This window comes from Capricornis sumatraensis, chromosome 14 (genome assembly GCF_032405125.1).
Source record: "Capricornis sumatraensis isolate serow.1 chromosome 14, serow.2, whole genome shotgun sequence".
NCBI lineage: Eukaryota > Metazoa > Chordata > Mammalia > Artiodactyla > Bovidae > Capricornis > Capricornis sumatraensis.
Genome location: NC_091082.1, coordinates 44,619,551 through 44,639,901, shown reverse-complemented (window position 1 = coordinate 44,639,901; position 20,351 = coordinate 44,619,551). Strand labels below are relative to the sequence as shown.

Below are 20,351 nucleotides of genomic sequence, written 5' to 3'. Positions count from 1 at the left end.
ATTCTATACCACTGTACCACCTGGGAAGTCCAAAATGCTATCATCTATTGTCAAAAAAAAAAAAAAAAAAAAGCCCACTACAAGCCATCCAAGGAATCTAGGACTTTGATAGCTGATATCTTTAGGGCTTGTGCTTCATCACAGATTTCTCAGTCACTCATTTGTTTATTCCATGGGCATTTATCATGAGTTCTATTTTTCCACATTCTGTTTTAAGGCTAAAAAAAAAAAAAAGAAAAGAAAACCCTGAGATATAAGAAATACCTCACTGAAGTTTTTTGTTTTTGTTTTTCTCATGAAAGTTTTAAACCATACATTGCAATCAACATGGTTGTAAAATCTGTGATCTCTGAAGCCCCCATTTCTCCTGACTCTTTTCTACCTCCTTTTCTCCTCAAGAGGTGACATTTCAGGCCTGGCCCTGCCCAGTGTCTAAAACCAAACTTGACCATGGGCAGCAGCTTTAGTGAGCTATGAGGTTTGGAATTGCCAACCTGGTCTGAACCTGATAGTTAGCTCTGGCTTTTGGACCTGTGTTTCTATCTCATTCTCCAAATTTAGGCTCTAGATTTAGGCAAAGAGTTCCTCTTCTTTTCCCATATGCCTGAGTCCATGAATTTTGAAACTTTCAGCAGTGAACTCTGATTTTCGCATGGTGTTCTGCAAAGTCCTGGACTCTTATCAGAGGGGATTGAGGGCTACCAAGTACATAGGGGTGGTGTGGCAAGTGGAGCACAGTCTCATGGTGCAAAATGGGGCTCCATTTTTCTGAGTGAGCCCACAGATATTTCCCTTTCTGTTAGAATGTCAGTTTCCTGGGCTCGCTAGGACTTGAGCTCCGCCTGCATTTCCTAATCTTTCCCCTTGCCTTTACCCACCAGGACCTGAATTCCTTTCCCTGAACATAAACGGTACTGAGTTGCTCCCATCTAGTTGCTCTGTTCCCTACCTTCCTGGCTGTTGGGCCACTATCCTGATATGATGACTGTTCCCTCAATCACGTTGTCATTGACTCTCTGGAGACCCTGTTCAACTGCTGGACCTGACTCCTAATGACCAACCTCACCTTGATGGGGAGGTGTGGGTCCTGGTTTTGAGTCCCAATCCTAGCGCTGTCCTTCTGCCACACCCCTGCTCATCCAAGATCTAAAATACAGCAGACTGGTGCCCTCTAAGCTCCGGCCTGGCTCATGTCTCTGTTTCATTTCTCCACTCCTCCAACCTTTATCTGACTCTGTGAAGATTCCCAGTCTTTATTTTCAAAGTTTGAGTTTAGAACCACCAACCCAATGAATATTATTATGTACACTATTTTTTCTTTCCAAAAATTTCATGACAAAACTACATTTGACTCAAGCTAGAAAATAATAATAATATACAGAGACAAAGAATTCATTAAAATTAAAATAATATAAAGCAATATTTTATCAGTTGATGATAGCATGGCAGTGAACCCACTAATTCGTGAATTCACACGCCATCACATTCATTCACCTGCATCACCAACCATAGAAAACATCAGTGAAGACCATTTCAATAGACAGCACTGCTTTGAAGTCCATGAAAATAGAGCTTTAAGTAGAGTGATAAAAGCAGCTCTTATCCGTTTCCTATTCTTGTACTAAGTTTTTAATAAAGCTTCAGAGTAGGCTCAAGAATATGACTACTTTTTGTTGTTACCCAGAGAGGTCATCCCTTGGTAAAAATCTCTTCCTCTACCTCTGCATGAGGCCCCTTCACTCCACCAACTTCCTCAGATTTAATTCAGCCCCTGATTGCTGAGTACCCACCACTTTCCAGATCTGAAATAGGCTTCCACGTACCTCATCAAGTCTGCCCCTCAGACCGGAAAACAGGCTTCCTTGTGCGAGTGAGTCAAATCCTTCTTAGGGGCCTTTGATTTGACAAGGTTTATGTTTACAGAAGAGGGTTCAGAAACTTTCCTAGACACAAAAGGCTGTGTTTATAACCTTGGCAGAAAAAGACTCATAGAACTGAGACCAAAGCATATCCCCCAAGTAGATTTAATGCTGTGGAATTCTCTTTGTATGCTAGGGGTCATTTAAGTCAGTTCTTAAAAACAGGAACTCCTCTTGTTTCTTTTCATATTATGTAAAAACACTTGTCAGAATGCATCCAAATTAAATTGTGCTTACTAACGTTCATTCTTTTAACAAATATTTTTAGACCCCTCTACTCTGTGTTAGGCACTTTTGTTTGGGGTATAAAGCTGACATGTATTTTCTGGGAGATTCTGAAAAAGCTATTTGAGGGAAAATGTTCATAAATGATTTAATATCTATGACATATACCAGTAGATAATAAATGTTTAATAAACAGAATTGATCTGCCAGGCATGGATTCATTAATTACTCAAAAATTTCAAGTTCTAAACTGAAATTAAGTATGTCATTTTGGCTATCTGAATGGTTTCACACAATCAGGATCCACAGTCCTTCAGTGAACAGCCTGCTCCAAAAAAACGTGGGCCAGCATGTAAAAACCAATACTTTTCCACGAGGCACTGCACAGGGCTTCAAGAGGGTTTTTTTGTTTTTTGTTTTTTGTTTTTAAAAAAGCAAAACAGCTAAGCAAAATGAGCTTTATCTGACCAAGGCATAGCTTTCAGATAGCCTCGGATTTAAAGAAAGAACAGTCACTTAATTTGGCAATAACCCAACGTGAGTGAAAGTTGCTCAGTCGTGTTCAACTCTTTGCGACCCCATGGACTCTACAGTCCATGGAATTCTCCAGGTCAGAATACTGGAGTGGGTAGCTGTTTCCTTCTCCAGGGGATCGTCCCAACCCAGGGATCGAACCCAGGTCTCTGGCATTGCAGGTGGATTCTTTTCCAGTTGAGGCACCAGGGAAGCCCAAGAATACTGGAGTGGGTAGCCTATCCATTCTCCAGGGGATCTTCCTGACCCAGGAATCAAACTGGGGTCTCCTGCATTGCAGGTGGATTCTTTACCAGCTGAGCTACCAGGAAAGCTCTAATAACCCAATATTTGTAGATAAATAATAGTCTCATGTCAGAGAATGTCACTGAGAGAAAGACATGATCCTAAGATAAATATGTAACTTCAATAAATTTATAAAAATAGTTTTTGAGGGAAATAGTAAATTCATTTACTCATACACTTGGCATATGGTTGTTGAGCACCACCTCTTGGTGTGATTGGTGTGATTGTGGAAGACACAAAGATTTATGATTCTCAGGTTTAGGAGCTTTCCATCCAGGAGAAGAGGGAAGAGTTGACGTGTGATATGATAGCATGAGAGTTCAAACAGAAACACTGATGTGTTCAGAGAAGACTTCAGGCTGCAGTGATCAGCAGAGGCTTTGGAAAGGCTGTGTTTGATTGGATCCCAGAGGATGGCTGTGGATTTTATTCAATGAAAATTGAAAGAAATTTAGGGTAGTGGGAGCCAAGGCCCAGAGGCAAGAACACATGAGGTCAGTTAAGGGAATTCCCAGGGAATATCCTAGCTTGACCAGGAGGTTTTGCACTTACCTGTGCCCAAAAAAGAAAGCCTGGGGATCCAAATGGAAGGAATAGTAATTTAGGACAGAATATGATCATTGCAGGTATAGATGTGCTGAATTTGTGGAGACAGCAGGATATCTAACTGGAAGGAGTTTCAGGCAGAAGGAAGGATGGAAATGAAACCCTGGACTGCCCTTATACAAAGAGGATAGTGAGAGTCAGGGAGGCCACAAGGTCTCTGAAGCAAAAGGTTTAGAGAAAAGAGGACGAAATGGTGAATTCTTGAGTCTGACTACTTAAACCCTTGACTCCTTCAGTTTTAGAATTTCTCCCTATACGCCTCTTTGCAAACCCACCATCCTTCCCCCTGCTCTCTGCACTTCATGACTTGTGTCTGTTGTGAAATGTCTGCTACCTAGCAAAACACAGTGGTAGTGCAATTTGTTGAAAACATGAATGAATTAATTGGGTATAAAACAGGGTTTCCAGATCAATTTGGAGATTGTGACATTCTTGATTTGATTCTCCAGCCAGCAAGTGTCCGGAACTATCTGCCCCTGAGCAGGGAAGCCTGGACTGTCCTGACACCCGTGGAGAATTCTTCGTTGGCTCCATCTGCCATTTCTCCTGTAACGAGGGCTTGAAGCTGGAGGGGTCCAACCGTGTTGAGTGCACAGCTTCCGGGAGATGGACAGCAGCCCCACCAACCTGCAAAGGTAAAAGATACATGCCTTATATCCTTGCAAGACACCGCTTCTTCTAGAAATTTCCTCAACAAAAATAACAAATACTTACATACACTCTTACTATGTGACAGGTACACATAATATTATTATTATTATTGTGAAAGTTTCACTTCTGTCATGAAGTGGGTTATCTATTGGGATACAGGAAACATAGCCTATGGATTTAAAAAATATACAAGGAGTGGCAGGACTTTTTCATATTTGTGAATAAAAGATATACTGATTTCTAAGCACAAATTTTCTTTCATAATGTTGGCCTCTTTTTCTCAAAGAGCTTTGTTGGGTCCATTGAATGGTTTCCATTTCTTCATCACCAGCAGAGCACTAGGGGTGGAGTTACTGGTCAAATGTTTCAAATCAAGGAACTGAAGTGGGGAGAGGTCAGTTGTCATCTCTCTGCCACGTGGCAAGTTAACGACAGAGCCAGTGGCATCTTTCTCACTTCACATTTCACGTTGACCTTTGGCCTGAAGATAATGAACACCTCCCAATAAAGCAGCAATGGGCAAGCAATTGGTCTATGCATATTTTGCCGAATTTTCATATTTCTACACCCAGTATTCTGTTTTTTTTTGGGGGGGGGTTGGTTTTCTTCTTAATATAAGTAACACTGACATCCTCTCCCCAAATTCTTCTGGCCAGGAGAATCATCTCTTTAAGAGCAATTTTAGATAATTGTTCTCATCTGGTTTTCTATGGTGGTGGATGGTTTAGTTGCTAGGTTTTGTCTGACTCTTTTGCGACCTCATGGATCGTAGCCTGCCAGGTTCCTCTGTTCATGGGAATTTGTATGCAAGAATACTGGAGTGGATGCCATTTCGTTCTCTAGGGTATCTTCCCACACCAGGGATGGAACCCGTATCTCCTGCATTGCAGGCAGATTCTTTACCGCTGAGCCACCAGGGAAGCTCCTGGCTCTCCATTCCTGATTTTAATAGTTTTCCTTAACTTCCTTAAGGAGCTATTGCTAGAATCTCCCTGATTATGAAAGGACCAGAAGACAGTTACTGTATGTCAGTCTTAACTCTGTTGTGCTCGTCTTACTTGGGAACTCTGTAAACTGAAAGATTTTCTTTTCACAGTGGACACAGTATCAGCTCCTGCTGCAGGGGTGCGATGCCCATCCCTCATCGCGCCAAACCAGGGAACAATGTCCTGTCAGCATCATCTGAGGAACTTTGGTTTGAATACCACTTGCCACTTTGGATGCAAAGCTGGATTCACACTCATGGGAGAGAGTGCTCTCCAATGCAGACCTTCCAGACAATGGACAGCAGTAGCTCCCACGTGCAGAGGTAAGGTGAAACATAGCAGGCAGCTCCGATGCTATCTTCTAGCACGCTAGGCATCGTCCATGCCTGTCAAAATCCTATCCAGTGCCAGTGACCACTTCAAGTGTCAGCTCCTCCATGAAACCCACACCAATCCCAATTAGAAGTAATGAGCAACAGGCATATCATGTCTCCCCTTCATCACAAGCTAATGCTCTGGTACTCCTAAAGGAAGAAACATGGAAATGACAAAACGTGTTAGAGGCTTAGCATGCTGAACATGAAACCAGCTATATGAATTGTGAGTTACAAGGTACAATTCTATTAAGGATGTGGCCCTGTAAACATTCTATATTTCATAACTGGAACCCAATTAAAAAGATAAATTATGAATGTTACCTCTTGAAGACCTATACCCCATGCATGAAGCACTGTGTCTCTTCATTGTATTCTCTAAGAAGCACAGAAGAGTGCTTTGCAAATGTCAGTATTGCCCAACAACATTTGTTAAGTTCAGTTTCCTGAGTCAACTTTGAGTTAAATTTCATTCTCTGTACACAAATTTGGGAGAGTATTCTGAAATGCCCTGAAAAACAGTTTAAAGAGAATGGTGGTCTCTACTTGTTTCAAACTTTCAGAGGCCAGGTATGCTGAACAATTGTTATCTCAAGAAATATGTGCTGACATGGAAGTTAATTGCCAGTGGTAGTAATAATAATATTTAGGACAACAGTATTTTTGAGAAGCAAAATTCTATAAATAGTATTTTTGTGGGCAAGACTGATCAATCCCCTGGAAGTTTATTTACTGAATCGCCACTTCATGCCCTCCTTGGTTCTTTGGCTATCATTCTTTGAGTGTACGTATCTCAGTACGTTTGATGTTGGAAGAACTTGTGGGAATGTCAAAAACAGCTCCTGTCCTCTCTGATCTTTTGTATTGCACCACATCTCTGGGCAACCCTAGCCGTGTTTCATACACAACCATAATCTCTTTTATGTTCACTCTGTATGTTCGCTTTTCCTACATTCTTTTTTCTTCTGCAGCTGTCAAATGCTCCAAGCTACCTGTTACTGAGCCAATAGTGATGAACTGCTCCAACCCTTGGGGAAATTTCAGCTATGGATCAACCTGCAGCTTCCATTGCCCCGAGGGTCAGTTACTTAATGGCTCAGAAAGAACAGCATGCCAAGAGAATGGTCAGTGGTCAACGACCATGCCAACCTGCCAAGGTATATGTCTCATACAGGTTAGGAAGTCGCTTTGATATGGAAAATAATGAAATCAGTTTCTCTCCTCTGTGTGTTTCTTAACAGTGGTCTCACTTTCTATCACTGGGTTTCCCCTGCATTTAATAATTGTTTCACAATGAATCAAACAGAATCTCTGAATCTTATGCAGTGCAGTGGGAATCAAATTTAGTGACTCTGTGTAAACCATCACCACTACTTTTTCAATGTGAAATGAATCCTCTCATTTCCTTATAATCTTTGTACAGTGTTGGATTGGCCAACAAGTCCAGTTGGGTTTTTCCATAAGATCTTATAGAAATACCCAAATGAACTTCTTGGCCAACCTAATATATCTTGAAGTTTCAAGATGTTTTAAACTGAAGGTTATTTAATGAAGAATCCTACCTCATTATCTCAGAAGACCTTTGTTTACCATATACCTCCCCCAAATACCATCAGTTCAGTTCAGTTCAGTCGCTCAGTTGTGTCATATGTCTTCCTTAATCAAGCTCTGCTTGTAAGGTTTATTTCATCCCCTCCCATTTTTTCCCCTCTAGTAGCTTGTTGTAACTACTTTTTGTCATAAAAATGAATCTTCAATTACCTTCCCCCTCAAATTACCCAGTTTATTTTGTTTGTCGAAACTCCCATTTAATCGTCTAATTCTATTTATTGATTCCGTACCTTGACTCCTTGGAAATTATGTTTGATATTTCAGCATTAGGAAGAAAATCAAGTCCTGCTTGTGTCCTATTCTGTTGAAGTGACTTACGACTTCCAGGCTTTTTGTGCTGGGTTGTTAGCACTGCCAGGACCTTGGAGGACTTATTTGATCTCACACCTTAGCGTTGTTGGGGCCCTTCTGGGGGAATGATGGTCTTCTGCACAAAACACTTCTTATGTCTCACACGCATGTGTGTGTTTGTTTTGCAGCAGGGCCACTGACTATCCAGGAAGCCCTGACTTATGTTGGTGGAGCAGCAGCTGGTACAACAGGCTTAGTGACGAGTTCGATACTCCTGGCTCTGCTAAGAAGGCGTCGCAGACAAAAAGGTAAATTGGAAACAGTATTCTCATTTTCTTCTTTCATGTGATTTGGGGCAAGGCAGTGAAAGCACAGCTTCAGTAGTTCATGTCTGAAAACATTTGCATTAAAAAAAAACAAGGCCAAGTTAAGTGGTCTTGAGAACCAGCTCCCATCAGAGTCAAATTTAGGGAGAAAAAAAAAAAAAAGAAAACACAGATCCTCATATAATGGAGATCTGGAGATGGGCCTGGAAGTCTGAATTTTTTAAAAGTTCCTCCCCACCCTAACTCCACCTACTAAGATTTTATGAGGCCAGTGTGCATACTGACACTTGGGGGCTTCTGGTCTAGGTAACCTTAGTTATTGCCAAAACTAACTAGAAAGGAGTTATACTTCATTCATTCATTCTTTCACACAATAGCCATTTATTGGTCAACTGATTAGGTAGTGTAACCCAGAATGATGGTGCTTGATATTAAGGAATGTATAATTCAGTAGGTGACTTGGACAAGTTAAATCAATGCTAATACTGAAGTGTATCAAGTGCATCAGGGCAAAAGTGCTACCTGACTACTCTTGGAATACAAAATAGAAGGGTCCCACCCAGATTGACAGGGCAGAAAAGGCTCTTTTAAGTTTAACTTTGAAGACTAAGAGGGATGGATTTTGCCAAAGGAAAAAGTCAAAATAGAGTTACAGCAGAGAAAATGGCATGTTACAAGACCTTAAAGGGCAAAATAACAGAAAATGCTATGTTCAATAGTTTATTGCACCTGAATTGGAAAAAAAAAACACTAGTGGAGGAAGTGAAAAACAAAGCTGGAAGTGTAAAAGAGCTGCTGCTTTAGTAATGACTTGGTATGAAAGCTAAGAGATGCATATGTGCTCATGAAAACTTGTAGAGCTAATACAGGATTGGAGCAAGAAAGTGACCCATATGGATGAAGATTTTCTGTAAGGGAAACTGTGTTTCTCTGATTGTTCATCACAAGATAGCTGTAGGCTAGGAATAAAAAAAGAGAACCCTCCCTTAAGAGTTCAAACATCCTTTCATTGTCTGCCTGAGATGCTCAACCTGTCCGTAAGTTAAGAAGCCTCTTCTTTTTTATTTTTTTCTTTTTTTTTGTAAATTGAAGTACAGTTGATTTACAATGTTGTGCCAATCTATACAGCTAAGTGACTCATTTTTAAACATATATACATTCTTTTTAAAATATCCTTTTCCATTATGGTTTATCCCAGGAGATTGGATACAGTTCCCTATTCTATACAGTAGGACGTTGTTTATTCATTTATATGTAATAGTTGGCAGCTACCAACCCCAAATTCCCAGTTCATCCCTTATCCTCCCATCCTCCCCCTTGGCAATCACAAGTCTGTTTTCTATGTTTGTGAGTCTGTTTTGTAGATAAGTTCATTTGTGAGATATTTTAGATTTCACATTTAAGTGATATAATATGGTTTTGTCTCTTTCTGACATAAAGAAGCCTCTTCAAATAAGCTAATGAGGCTGCCCATCTTTCCTCATGAAACTGGGGGTATCAAAGGGGTCAGGAATGCTCAAATCCAGGGACAGAAAGTGGCTATGTTAAAAGCGCCTGCCAGCACTCTCCTGGAATTGAAATTTCAACACCTATTCTTCACTGCTCAGAAGAACCGCTTGTTCCCTATCCTCATGCTCTCTCCCTTCACAAAGCCACCATCGCATTAGGCTGATTTTCCAAAGTTCCTTCATATACTCTCCTGTGAGTGAGTGAATAGGACAACAGATAAACAGTAACTCTGCTTAAAGACCAAAAATCTACAGCCAGTCCCTCCATGCAACATCTGTGCCTGCTTAACCTAATCCAGAAGGCAGAGGCAAGAGCTCCTAAGACCCTGATCCTAATCTCCATCACCATGTAAGAATCCTGTTCCTGCATCTTCCCCAAATTCTTTCTTTAGTTTTGAGATATTTCCAGTGAACCCTCTAAACTATGGAGAGGGATCAGCCACCACCCATCCTCTAATATCTATATAATAAAAAAATTCATTTGTGGGGATGGAATGTTCTGATCTGTCCCGCTTCGATTTTAAACTTTCTAGGATTCCAAGTTCAAATACTAGGAAAAGCCTGCATACTATGTCCCTCTCCTGCAAATTCAAAGTTCACCCTCATTATCACACTGAAAGCTCAATCATGCCCTGTAATAAATACACTTGTTCTTTTTCATTTCACCTAATTTTTTCTAAATGTATTTAGGCATGAGATCCTTTCCCCTTTTTATCTACCCATGGGATGATTGACAAACATGCTGCCATGTTTAAAGTTTCCACGATCAGAGTTCAGTGTCTGGATTATGACAGGAGGCCCTCGATAGTGTATATGATCAGGAAAGGAAGACACCCACTGTTATGTTGGTTTGGGTTTGTTTATGCAACTAGCTTGCCCAGGCTCAGTTGGTAAAGAATCTGCCTGCAATGCAGGAGACCCGGATTGGATTCCTGGGTTGGGAAGATCCCTTGGAGAAAGAAATGGCAACCCACTCCAGTATTCTTGCCTGGAAAATCCCATGGACAGAGGAGTCTAACAGGCTACAGTAAATGGGGTCGCAAGAGTCGCACACGGCTTAGTGACTAAACCACCATCAAATAATGATTAAGAGAGTATGGACAGAATGCAAACATAGAGGGCCTCAAGTGCCAAAGAAATGGGTTTTGAGAACCGATGGTCTCAACGACACCAAGAGTAGCCAAGGGGAGGAAGTCAGGGATCAGAGGTAGGAGGACAGGTTGTTCGAGAAAGAGAAGAGAAGAAAGATGAGTGGACTCTGGAATTGCATACTGCTGAATGTTTAATTTAGCCTAAAACAGGTCTCACATGTCAGGGAGGGATTGTTCCCAATAAGTCTCTTATAATAAGCCCACCTGGAAATCAGTCTGCTGACTTACCCCAATAATCCCTATTGCTGATGACCTTTCCCCTTCATCTCATTTTTCTTCTTTTAAACCAATCGTCTGTGTCTTCTTGCTTATTTCAGATGATGGAAAAAGCCCCTTGAACCCTCAAAGGTAAGATGGAAATGTTTTATGGTTAAGTTTTTCTAGTTTGACTTTTTAATTCACGCTATGAATTATTAATTCACTGTATGTCAGAATGACTATACAGACACGGCTTTTATGAAACAATCTCTGGCAACATCCCCTAGACTAATTCTGAAGCAAAATTTACCAGTAATATGTCCCAGCAATATATAATATTTTTAAAAAATCACTAAGTGCCCTAATGATAATATAAAGGAGAAATACAAGATACAAGGGAAAGTGACATGGAAATAACACACTGGAACTGGGGCACCACACTAGCAGGTGCTATGAGATCATCCATCAGATACTTGTACCTTCATTCAAGTAGAATCACTATGAAGGCAACAGTCATAAAGGTCAGCTGACAGGAATATTCTATTAGTGAGTCAAACAGTATCAGAAGTGTTGTCAACACCAACCTGATTTTTTAAAATGATGAACTATTCTGGCGAAGAGTCAGAAAACCTGTTATCATCTTCTCTTAATTCAGATGGTAATTGCATTTTAAAAGATACACACAAAAAACTTAACATCTATATGTAAAGCCATTCAGTTCTAGGCTCAGAGATTTTTCACCTCCAGGAATGTTGAGTAGCTTTTCTAAAGTTGTGTGGAGTGTATAAGATGATTCTTTTGTGCTTTGGGCATTTTAGGACATCCAGCATCCTTAGCCCCTGCCTAAATGTCAATAATAAGTCTTGCTCATTATGAAAATTTTTTAAAATTGCTATAGGGAGCAGTACTACCATTCTTTGAAAACTATTGCCATATAATCAAGTATTAAGGGTAGAATTTTAAAAGGATTTCCTCTCACTGGGAAGAGGCTACAGCAGGGGTCAGAGCAGGTATTCAGTACCTAAAGTATCAACAATAACATGGGTATGAAGTGCAAAGAAAATTACCCAGAACAGTTAATTGGGATCTTGAAAATCTGTTTGATTTTTCCTCTTCTTTCCCTCTAAAATCAGAGAATTTCAGGGGTGGGTGGTGTTTCATGGTCTCTGGATGAACTATGTGACGGACTGGGGTCAAGGACAAAGCATCATATGGCAAGTTCATCTTTGTGTTTCTGTTCTTTAGTCACCTAGGAACATACGGAGTTTTTACAAATGCTGCATTTGACCCAAGCCCTTAAGGTAAGTTGCCTATGGAGGTATTTTTGAAGGAAATAGACAGTAGGAAAAGGAAGAATATAAAGGTTGCCTTTTCTTTATATAATCAGGAGTTACACTTTAAGCGTGTATTAAAGTTCAAACTATGCAGGAAATTGTGTTGGCAGTGGGAGACAGGTATAGCAGAAGAGTGACAATAGAAAGTGAGTATACAGGAGGATTTCCATTTACTCCAGGATATAAATGTTCTAATTAGACAGAACTTATTTCAGGATGTATGACATTCCCATTACTGGCTGCTAGATGGTACTGATACTGTAGCCTTGCTTGATCACCAGAAATCATGACAATTAGAAAAATTTTATGAACTTTATGGAGCTAATTCCCTATGCAACCTGCTGGGAAAAAAATAATATATTATCATATAATTATCAAAAATCATATCATATTATCATATAATGTTATATTATCATATAATATCATATATACCATATATGATAATACCTTCTTTCTCCCAAAAAGCTCAGTGAGTGATTAAGTTTCCTAAATAGCCTAGATGACAGAATATCTGTAAACTAGAAAAAGATCATACAAAGCTGTAGAGGGTACATATAATGAGAGCTTTCTTTGATCTTTTTCAGGAAAATACGATAATTTGAATTTTTGCTGTCATTTTCAGAGACCTGTCCTTGTCTTGGTGACCTCGTCCAACCCCCACAGGATCCTATTCTTGAACATCAGCTTTCCCGAAAAGACTTGATTATAACTGTTGAGTATTTGCTGCAGTTTTCTGTAAATACTTGTGAATAAAGGACATGGAATTTCCTTTAGATTGGTTCTGCACCAGAGCAGAAGGACTGGACCACAAGCCCCAATTCTCCACCCACCACCCCTTCCTGCTCCATTTCCTCTTCCTCCAACACAAGCCTCAGAAGCTGGGACTGAGTCTTCCTGCGATGGTCTGTGGGCTTTGGCCTAGCTGTCACTTGCGGTACTAATTAGCTAGAGTCCAGAGCATCTGACTCAGCAGAAGACCAGACTGGAAAAATAAAAATGCCTCTTTATTTTTGGACTGCAGGAGGTTCTCCTCTACTTTGTTGGAAGGCAGGAAGTGTCTCTGACTTGAGGGAATTTCTATAGGATTTCCTGGGTCTTCAGTGCTTGCTGTTGGTGAAGCCTTTTGGACTTCCTTGAAGCTCCAAGAGAGGCCTCTGGATGGCACCAGAGGCTGCAGATGCCGCAGAAGACTGGTGCCCCAGACAGGAAGGTACACGTCAGTGACAGGGAACTCCGCTGTCACTCTCCCCCAGAGGACCCAGAGACCAATCCTTGAATGTCTAGTGAAAAGGATTTCCTAAATGCGTGTTCTAGTGTTTGATATTTTGCTGAATAAAGTCTGTATTCCATCACTTTGTTGACATTAATGTAATACACAATCACGGTTGTCCCAATTACAAACTCGAGACTAGGATCGGCAAATACGTATCTTACCACCACCCTAAACACACAAGAAGAAAATTAGAGAAGCAGAAAAGTCTTCATCACCCGAATGTGTTTCACCCATTCTTTGATTCACATATTTAATAAATACGTTATTAAAAGGTACACAGTACTTATCTGAAACTGATACAAAAAATACAGAACCAAACAATATAGCTGTCCTTTCTGTGAAAAGTGAGGCAATGAACATGTCACACAGACTAGGTAAACATGCAAATAAAAATGCAAATAAAACACGCAAATAAAAATGGCGAAACAGTCTAACTAAAGGTTACAAGGTTTTGCAAGAATTTTGGTAGTAACCTCGAGATTTAGGGACACACTGCTTTTAAAAGGTTTCACTCACATGAAAGTGCCCACAGCACCTCTGACTGCTCACTTTATGCTGATCACTAGGCTCAGTATTAGGGCTTCCTTTATAGCTCAGTTGGTAAAGAATCTGCCTGCAGTGCAGGAGGCCCGGGTCCGATCCCTGGGTCGGGAAGATCCCCTGGAGAAGGAAATGGCAACCCACTCCAGTATCATTGTCTGGAAAATCTCATGGACAGAGGAGCCTGATGGGCTGCAGTACACGGGGTGGCAAAGAGTCAGCCACAACTAAGCGACTAACACTTACTTAGGCTCAGTATTATAGGAGGATGATTATCAGCCCTGTGTCCTGAGTCAGAATCTATATTTTGTAAAAATCCCCCCCAGGGAATTCTGATGGCTTACCAGCTTTGTAAAGCACTGATATTTTAGATGAAAAAGGATATGGCACCATTCCTGTTCTTCAATAGCTGATAATGTAATTGGGGACACAAGAGACACCAATACAAAGTGACTGAGAGTAACAAGTATGTTATTTGAAGAGTGTGGTAGGAATTCATAAAATGGAAAAGTCAGTTTGTCCCTGAATCAAGGCAATAGGTGAGACTCTGATTGCAATTTACAGAGGGGACAGTGAAGAGTAAGAGAATGGCATTCTTAGTAGATCAAATAATGTCAGCCAAGAAGCAAAGACAGAGGTTGTTGAGGAGCCTGACATCATGGAGATCCCATGGGAGGTGCTAGATTACAATTTATTGAGAACTATTGCAACAAATCCTCTGTCCATGGGACTTTCCAGGCAAGAATACTGGAGTGGGTTGCCATTTCCTTCTCCAGGGGATCTTCGCAACCCAGAGATTGAACCCATGTCTCCTGCATTGACAGGCGGATTTTTTTTACCACTGAGCCACCAGGGAAGCCCCTGAGACAAGTCATAGAAGCTTGGAGGCAAGTAGATGCAGGGAGCCCGGGGTAAGTCATAATGATGCTTCAGACAAGATAATTCTCAGATTCTCTATACATAGCAAAATCATATCTTAAAGCCATGAGAAACAGCCAGATCCTTTGAAATATGTAAGGAGCCCTGGAAGAAGAAAAGATATAATCATAGTAACAACATGTGCTGTGTGCTTTCCAACTGCTAGGAATTATATACTTCACAGTGTTCCTTTATCCTCCCAACCACCCTATTGGGGAAAATTATTATCATCCTTATTCTCCTGATGTCAAAACTGAGATCAGAGAGGCTGTGTAACTTAACCAAGAGAACACAGCTACTAAGTGGGATTGAAATCTGGTCTGATTCTCCCAGTGAAACTCTTTAAACCCTCTTTTTCGTCTCTGCCTTAGGTGGCCACAGGCCCTTATCAAGACAGAACTGTGCAACAGACAAAGACAGATGGCATACGATATCACTTACATGCGGAATCTTAAAAAAAAAATGGCACAAATGAACTTATTTACAAAACAGAAACAGACCCCCAGACCCAGAAATCAAACAATGAATACCAAAGGGGGAGAAGGGAGGGATAAATTAGGGATTTGGGATTAAAATATATACACTAACCATGTATAAAACAGATAAACAACAAGGACCTACTGTCTAGCACAGGGAACCATACTCAACAGTTTATAACAACCTATAATGGAAAAGAATCTAAAAGAGATTATATACATTTATGCTGTTGTTCAGTCACTAACTTGTATCTGACTCTGTGACCCTATGGACTGTAGCCTGCTAGGCTCCTCTGTCTATGGAATTTCCCAGGCATGGAAATTAGTTACTAGAGTGGGTTGCCATTTTCCTTCTCTAGGGGATCTTCCCCACCCAGGGACTGAACCTGCATCTCCTGCATTGGCAGACGGATTCTTTTTTTTTTTTTGGCAGACGGATTCTTAACTGCTGAGCCACCTGGGAAACCCACATATGTATCACTTTGCTGTACAGCTGAAACTAACACAATATTGAATCAAGACAGAACTGTACATGGGTAGAAGTTAGTAAAGTGAGCCAGGCCATCAGGCCCCATTCATGTGATCACCCCCTTGCTTCCTCACCACCTGAAAATATGGTATATCTGTGCCCAGTAACAGGGCATAATGCCCTCTTCCTCAGATTAGAAGGAGAGTAGTGTGGTTAAGGATTTTGGGTCCCACCACGATGGGAACTGCGGACCGTCTGGCAAGTGTGAACTCTGCCCTCGGCAGCTTTTTTGGTGGCTGGGGCTGGTGAGGGGTTCCTGGGCGGTGGGCTGAGCAGATGGAAGTGTGGGAGACAGTTTTACCCGCTCTCATGAATCCCTGAGTACTGCCCTGGCTGATAGACCCTCCATCACCGCATTTCCTTCACCCGTGGTAAAACAGTCACTAACTCGCTGGCTCTTCCTAATACCTCCTGTCATCTGGGGCAGTGACCTAGCCAACCCTCAGCCTAGAAAGGTCTGAGGAGGTGGGGACAGCCCCGGTTATAGCCATCAGCGGCCCCTGGGGGAGTTGACGAGGAGGAGGACACTGCCACCCGCAGCCTCCGGAAGCTCACTGCAGCTCGGACCGCCGACAGCCTCGCAGAGGCAGCCCTATCCACCCCCGGGGTGGCGGCGGCAGGCAAGAGAAGGAAAGGAACCATGTTCCTCGCTTGCCCTGGCTTCTGGGTCCTCGTGGTCCTAGGCACCAGCTGGGCAGGCTGGGGGAACCTAGGGGCTGAAGCGGCGAGGCTAAGGCAGTTCTACGTAGCTGCTCAGAGCATCAGATGGAACTACCGACCCGAGTCCACACACCTTAGGTAAGGCAGGTGGGGTGTCTGTACGGGCTTCTCCGGGAAGGGTAATCTGTTCCTTTTAGAGAACATTCCTTTTGCAATTCCATTGCTCTGTGTGTGTGTGTGTGTGTGTGTGTTTAACTTCAGATAGGTAAATACAATTAATAGGAGGGTTTAATGAATAAAATTGGTGGGTGTTCATTTTGCCTCTAATAAATAATACAGTGGTTACAGAAAATATTGTTTGCCTAGATACTGCTTTCAAGAGCTTGTTGTTGATATAATTTAGTTAGTATCATTGATTGTTGGTTTAATATATTGATTGATTCAAAAGCACCAGGCACCTACCTCTGCATTAGCCCTTGCTGCAAACTCCTGTTCCAGATTTTCAGTAGTTTAGTATTTTTAGGAAGGGCTTCCCTGGTGGCTCAGATGGTGAAGAATCTTCCTGCAATGCAGGAGACTTGGTTTCGATCCCTGGGTCGGGAAAATCCTCTGAGGAAGCAAATGGCATCCCACTCCAGTATTCTTGCTTGGGAAATCCCATGGACAGAGGAGCCTGGTGGACTATAGTCCATCCAGTCTCAAAAGAGTCGAACACAAAACTTCTAGGTACATACTATTTATTCTATATGCACTTAGCTTCATCTTCTAAAACTAAAGATGTGTACCTTGTAACTTTATTATAAACAGATTATTCAGTAACAACTGCCAAACTTTTGTTGCCTTCTTATAAATGACTTTCAAAACATTATCAATTCATAAAAATGCAATATTGTTTTTCTTTTACCTTTTTTTCTGTTTCACATGACTCTTCATTCTTCTCTCATTCTTTATCAGTCCCTGGGATATGGTCTACTCTGGCTATTTTGATAAGAGTCACTATTAAAAGGCCTATGTAACTAAGACAAGGGTTAAATACTAAATCTGTATCTGAGTTGCAAACTCTTTTCCTAACTGAAAGATTAGAAATAAGATTTCCCAGAAATTAAACAAATCACAGGTTCTACTCAGTATTTCTCTGAATAGTAAACCTCTTAGTGTAACTAAGATTTTTTTTTTAACTTAACATCACAGTTTAAATGATTGTGAAAGATGCGTTCCTCTTTTACAATTTCGAAACCAAAGCAATCTGCCAGGAAAGTATTGTGATGTTTTAAGCCTTTTAGTGCATAACATTAACCCTTTCAAAATCTTTTCTCTGTAACTGGATTATTTTGGAGGGTGTGGCAGCTTGGTCTTGTAGTAAATCCCTCTTAAAAACAAATCATTTAAAATATTGTATTTCAAGGTGATAATCTAGGTCACACCCACACCCTTAGAAAGGTGATACTAACAAAAACCCCAAAAGAAATAGTCTTTCCAACATCTATTTTCCTGCTGATGGGTAGAACACTAGCTTGGATGCTGGCTTTCCTATGTCATGCTTATGCCTGTTTATACTTGGGAGTTTGTTCTTTCTTCTGCAATTAACAATGAGAATAACAAGTTGAATATTGAAGGCCGAATCACATAGGGCAATAACAAGCTGAATGTTGGAGGAGGCAGAATCACATAGGGCAACACCCTGATTTACATGGTGAGTTCTCAAAAGAAGCTGTGATTGGTCATCCTATCCTCACTCTGTGATTGAGTTTCCAGAATTCTGGGAACAGTTACTCCTCTGGTATCAATTATTGAGTCAAAACCAAACAGTGATAATCCAGATCAACTGTCACTATTTTCAAACCTGAAATCATGTCATTTCTTTCTAGTATTTCTTTTTTAAAATTTTATTTATTTTTAATTGAAGGATAATTGCTTTACAGTATTGTGTTGGTCTAGTACATCTATGTGAAAAATTAAACCTGTATATCTGGCTGCTTAAACTAAGAACTTGTTTTGAATTGTCCTACACTGAGAGCTAATGATACTCACTATAAAGAAATCAACATCCATCCTTTCCTAAAGTGTATTTTAGCACCAAGCAAAGATCTTTCCTTATTTCATGTAATATTGGCAGGGCAGTGCCTTTTAGTGGTGAAATATATCTTTTATTCTTGCTCTGGAGCTAAAGTGAATATTTTTGAAAATTTCCCTAAGGAAATATGTTCAATCACTTGCATGCATATAGTAACAGATATTGAAAAAAATAGATGTACATTGGTCTGTCAAGGGTTTAAAGCTTTATATGATTTTATTATGAATAAATCATCTTTAAAGAATTCTCATAAATGGAAAATTCATCATGCATATTGTTTGAATTCATCTTTAACTTTCTGCTCAGACTGATTATTTTCCAATAGCAATTCAGTTGTTCAAATTAAAAATAAATATACCTCAGTATGCACACACAATATACACAGGGAAACATAGTAGGAAGCACACCTCTATTAAAATTACATAAAAGACTGATTTTTCTTAGTAAAGATTTTATACTGTCACCTGTACTCCTGTATTTAAAGATCTATGGTTAGGGACAGGAAACACGTTTCAACTGCACACTTCCAAGAAAAAGGACCTCCACATTTTGGACAGTAACATACAATCCTAGGGTTCTTGGGCTCTATAAACTCTTAAGAGGTCATTTAATTAATTTTCAACTTGCATGTTTTAACTTCCTACTTTTTCCCAAACTCAAAGCATCCAAAGCAATTAGTAAATAATTGTTTAGTTTCTACTTGAATGCTTCCAGTGACTGAGAACTTACCACCTTCTATAGCTACCCTCTCCAAAAATACTTACGCGTGCCTCTTTTAACTCTGCCTTCAAATATTAACACAGTTCTTGTATCCCACATTTTAAAATTATGAGAACTACTAAAATTACAGATTTTTCTGCTTGCTGGGAAAACTTGAAAGTGAAAAATCAACTTTAATTACACTTTTAAGATATTACTAGCTAACATGCATTGAATATTTGCAGTGTGCCAGCTCTAAACCCTTTGTAGGTATCAGTTTATTTAAAACTTGTAATAATCCTTGAAGGAGGTTTTACTGGTGGTCCCAGCTCACAATTACAGAAACAGAGGCAAAAATGGATTAAATAAACTTTTCAAGGTTATACAGGTAACAAGGGGTAGATACAGGATTCAAACCCAGACACTCTGAACATAAAAAAGTTTTCTTAGCCTTTGTGCTACATAAACATCATAGCAAATGTGATTAGTATCTTTCTCTGATACAACCTAATTATACTGGGCCACTCTCTGGATTAGAAGCATAACAAAGCCAATATGGGCAACTGGTTTACACATCTGTAAGAAATTTCCCCCAATTATCTTTCCTTTTGGACTCCCCTGGTGGCTCAGATGGTAAAGAATCTGCCAGCAATGCAGGAGATCTGGGTTTGATCCCTGGGCTGGAAAAATCCCCTGGAGCAGGGAACGGCTATCCACTCCAGTATTCTAGACTGGGGAATCACATGGACAGAGGGGCCTGGTGAGCTGCAGTCCATGGGGTTGCAAAGAGTCAGAAATGGCTGAGCAACTAACACTACTACTATTTATCTTTCCTTTTACCTTTGAGTTTAAGACAAGGATGGGAATGACGTGTCCATCTTTAGAGACACAGAAGGAAAGGATGGATATTATCCCAGTACTCTCCCTGCTTTCCTCTCTGAATTCTTAACCATGGAAACAACTGGCGTGCATCTGTGGATATGAAAGCTGCAGGTACAGCTGGCTAACTGTACTTTTATAGAAGGGACTTGAACATCTGCAGTTTTAAATGAACTGATACCTACAAAGGATTTAGAGCTGGCACAGGGGTGTTGTGGAACCAATTCCCACAGATACCAGGGGTGACCGATCGGACAGTAGTTTTTGAATCTCCGTTTTGCCATTATCAACTGTTTCTCCTCAG

General features: G+C 40.6%; 2 protein-coding genes across 4 annotated transcripts in view; both read left to right on the top strand.

The window, feature by feature from the left end:
- The window catches only part of SELP (selectin P), an 89,440-nt gene extending 76,545 nt beyond the window's left edge, over window positions 1–12,895 (top strand). The window contains 7 exon segments of the mRNA XM_068985730.1: window positions 4,019–4,204; window positions 5,317–5,529; window positions 6,552–6,737; window positions 7,671–7,790; window positions 10,785–10,815; window positions 11,911–11,966; window positions 12,622–12,895. Of these exon segments, the coding sequence (XP_068841831.1) occupies window positions 4,019–4,204; window positions 5,317–5,529; window positions 6,552–6,737; window positions 7,671–7,790; window positions 10,785–10,815; window positions 11,911–11,965 (791 nt within the window). The 3' untranslated portion in view covers window position 11,966; window positions 12,622–12,895.
- A 3,425-nt stretch (window positions 12,896–16,320) lies between these two features.
- The window catches only part of F5 (coagulation factor V), a 75,257-nt gene continuing 71,226 nt past the window's right edge, over window positions 16,321–20,351 (top strand). For all 3 annotated transcript variants that reach the window (XM_068985602.1, XM_068985599.1, XM_068985600.1), the window contains exon 1: window positions 16,321–16,533. In XM_068985602.1, the coding sequence (XP_068841703.1) occupies window positions 16,376–16,533 (158 nt within the window). In that variant the 5' untranslated portion in view covers window positions 16,321–16,375. The remainder of the gene's footprint in view (window positions 16,534–20,351) is intronic.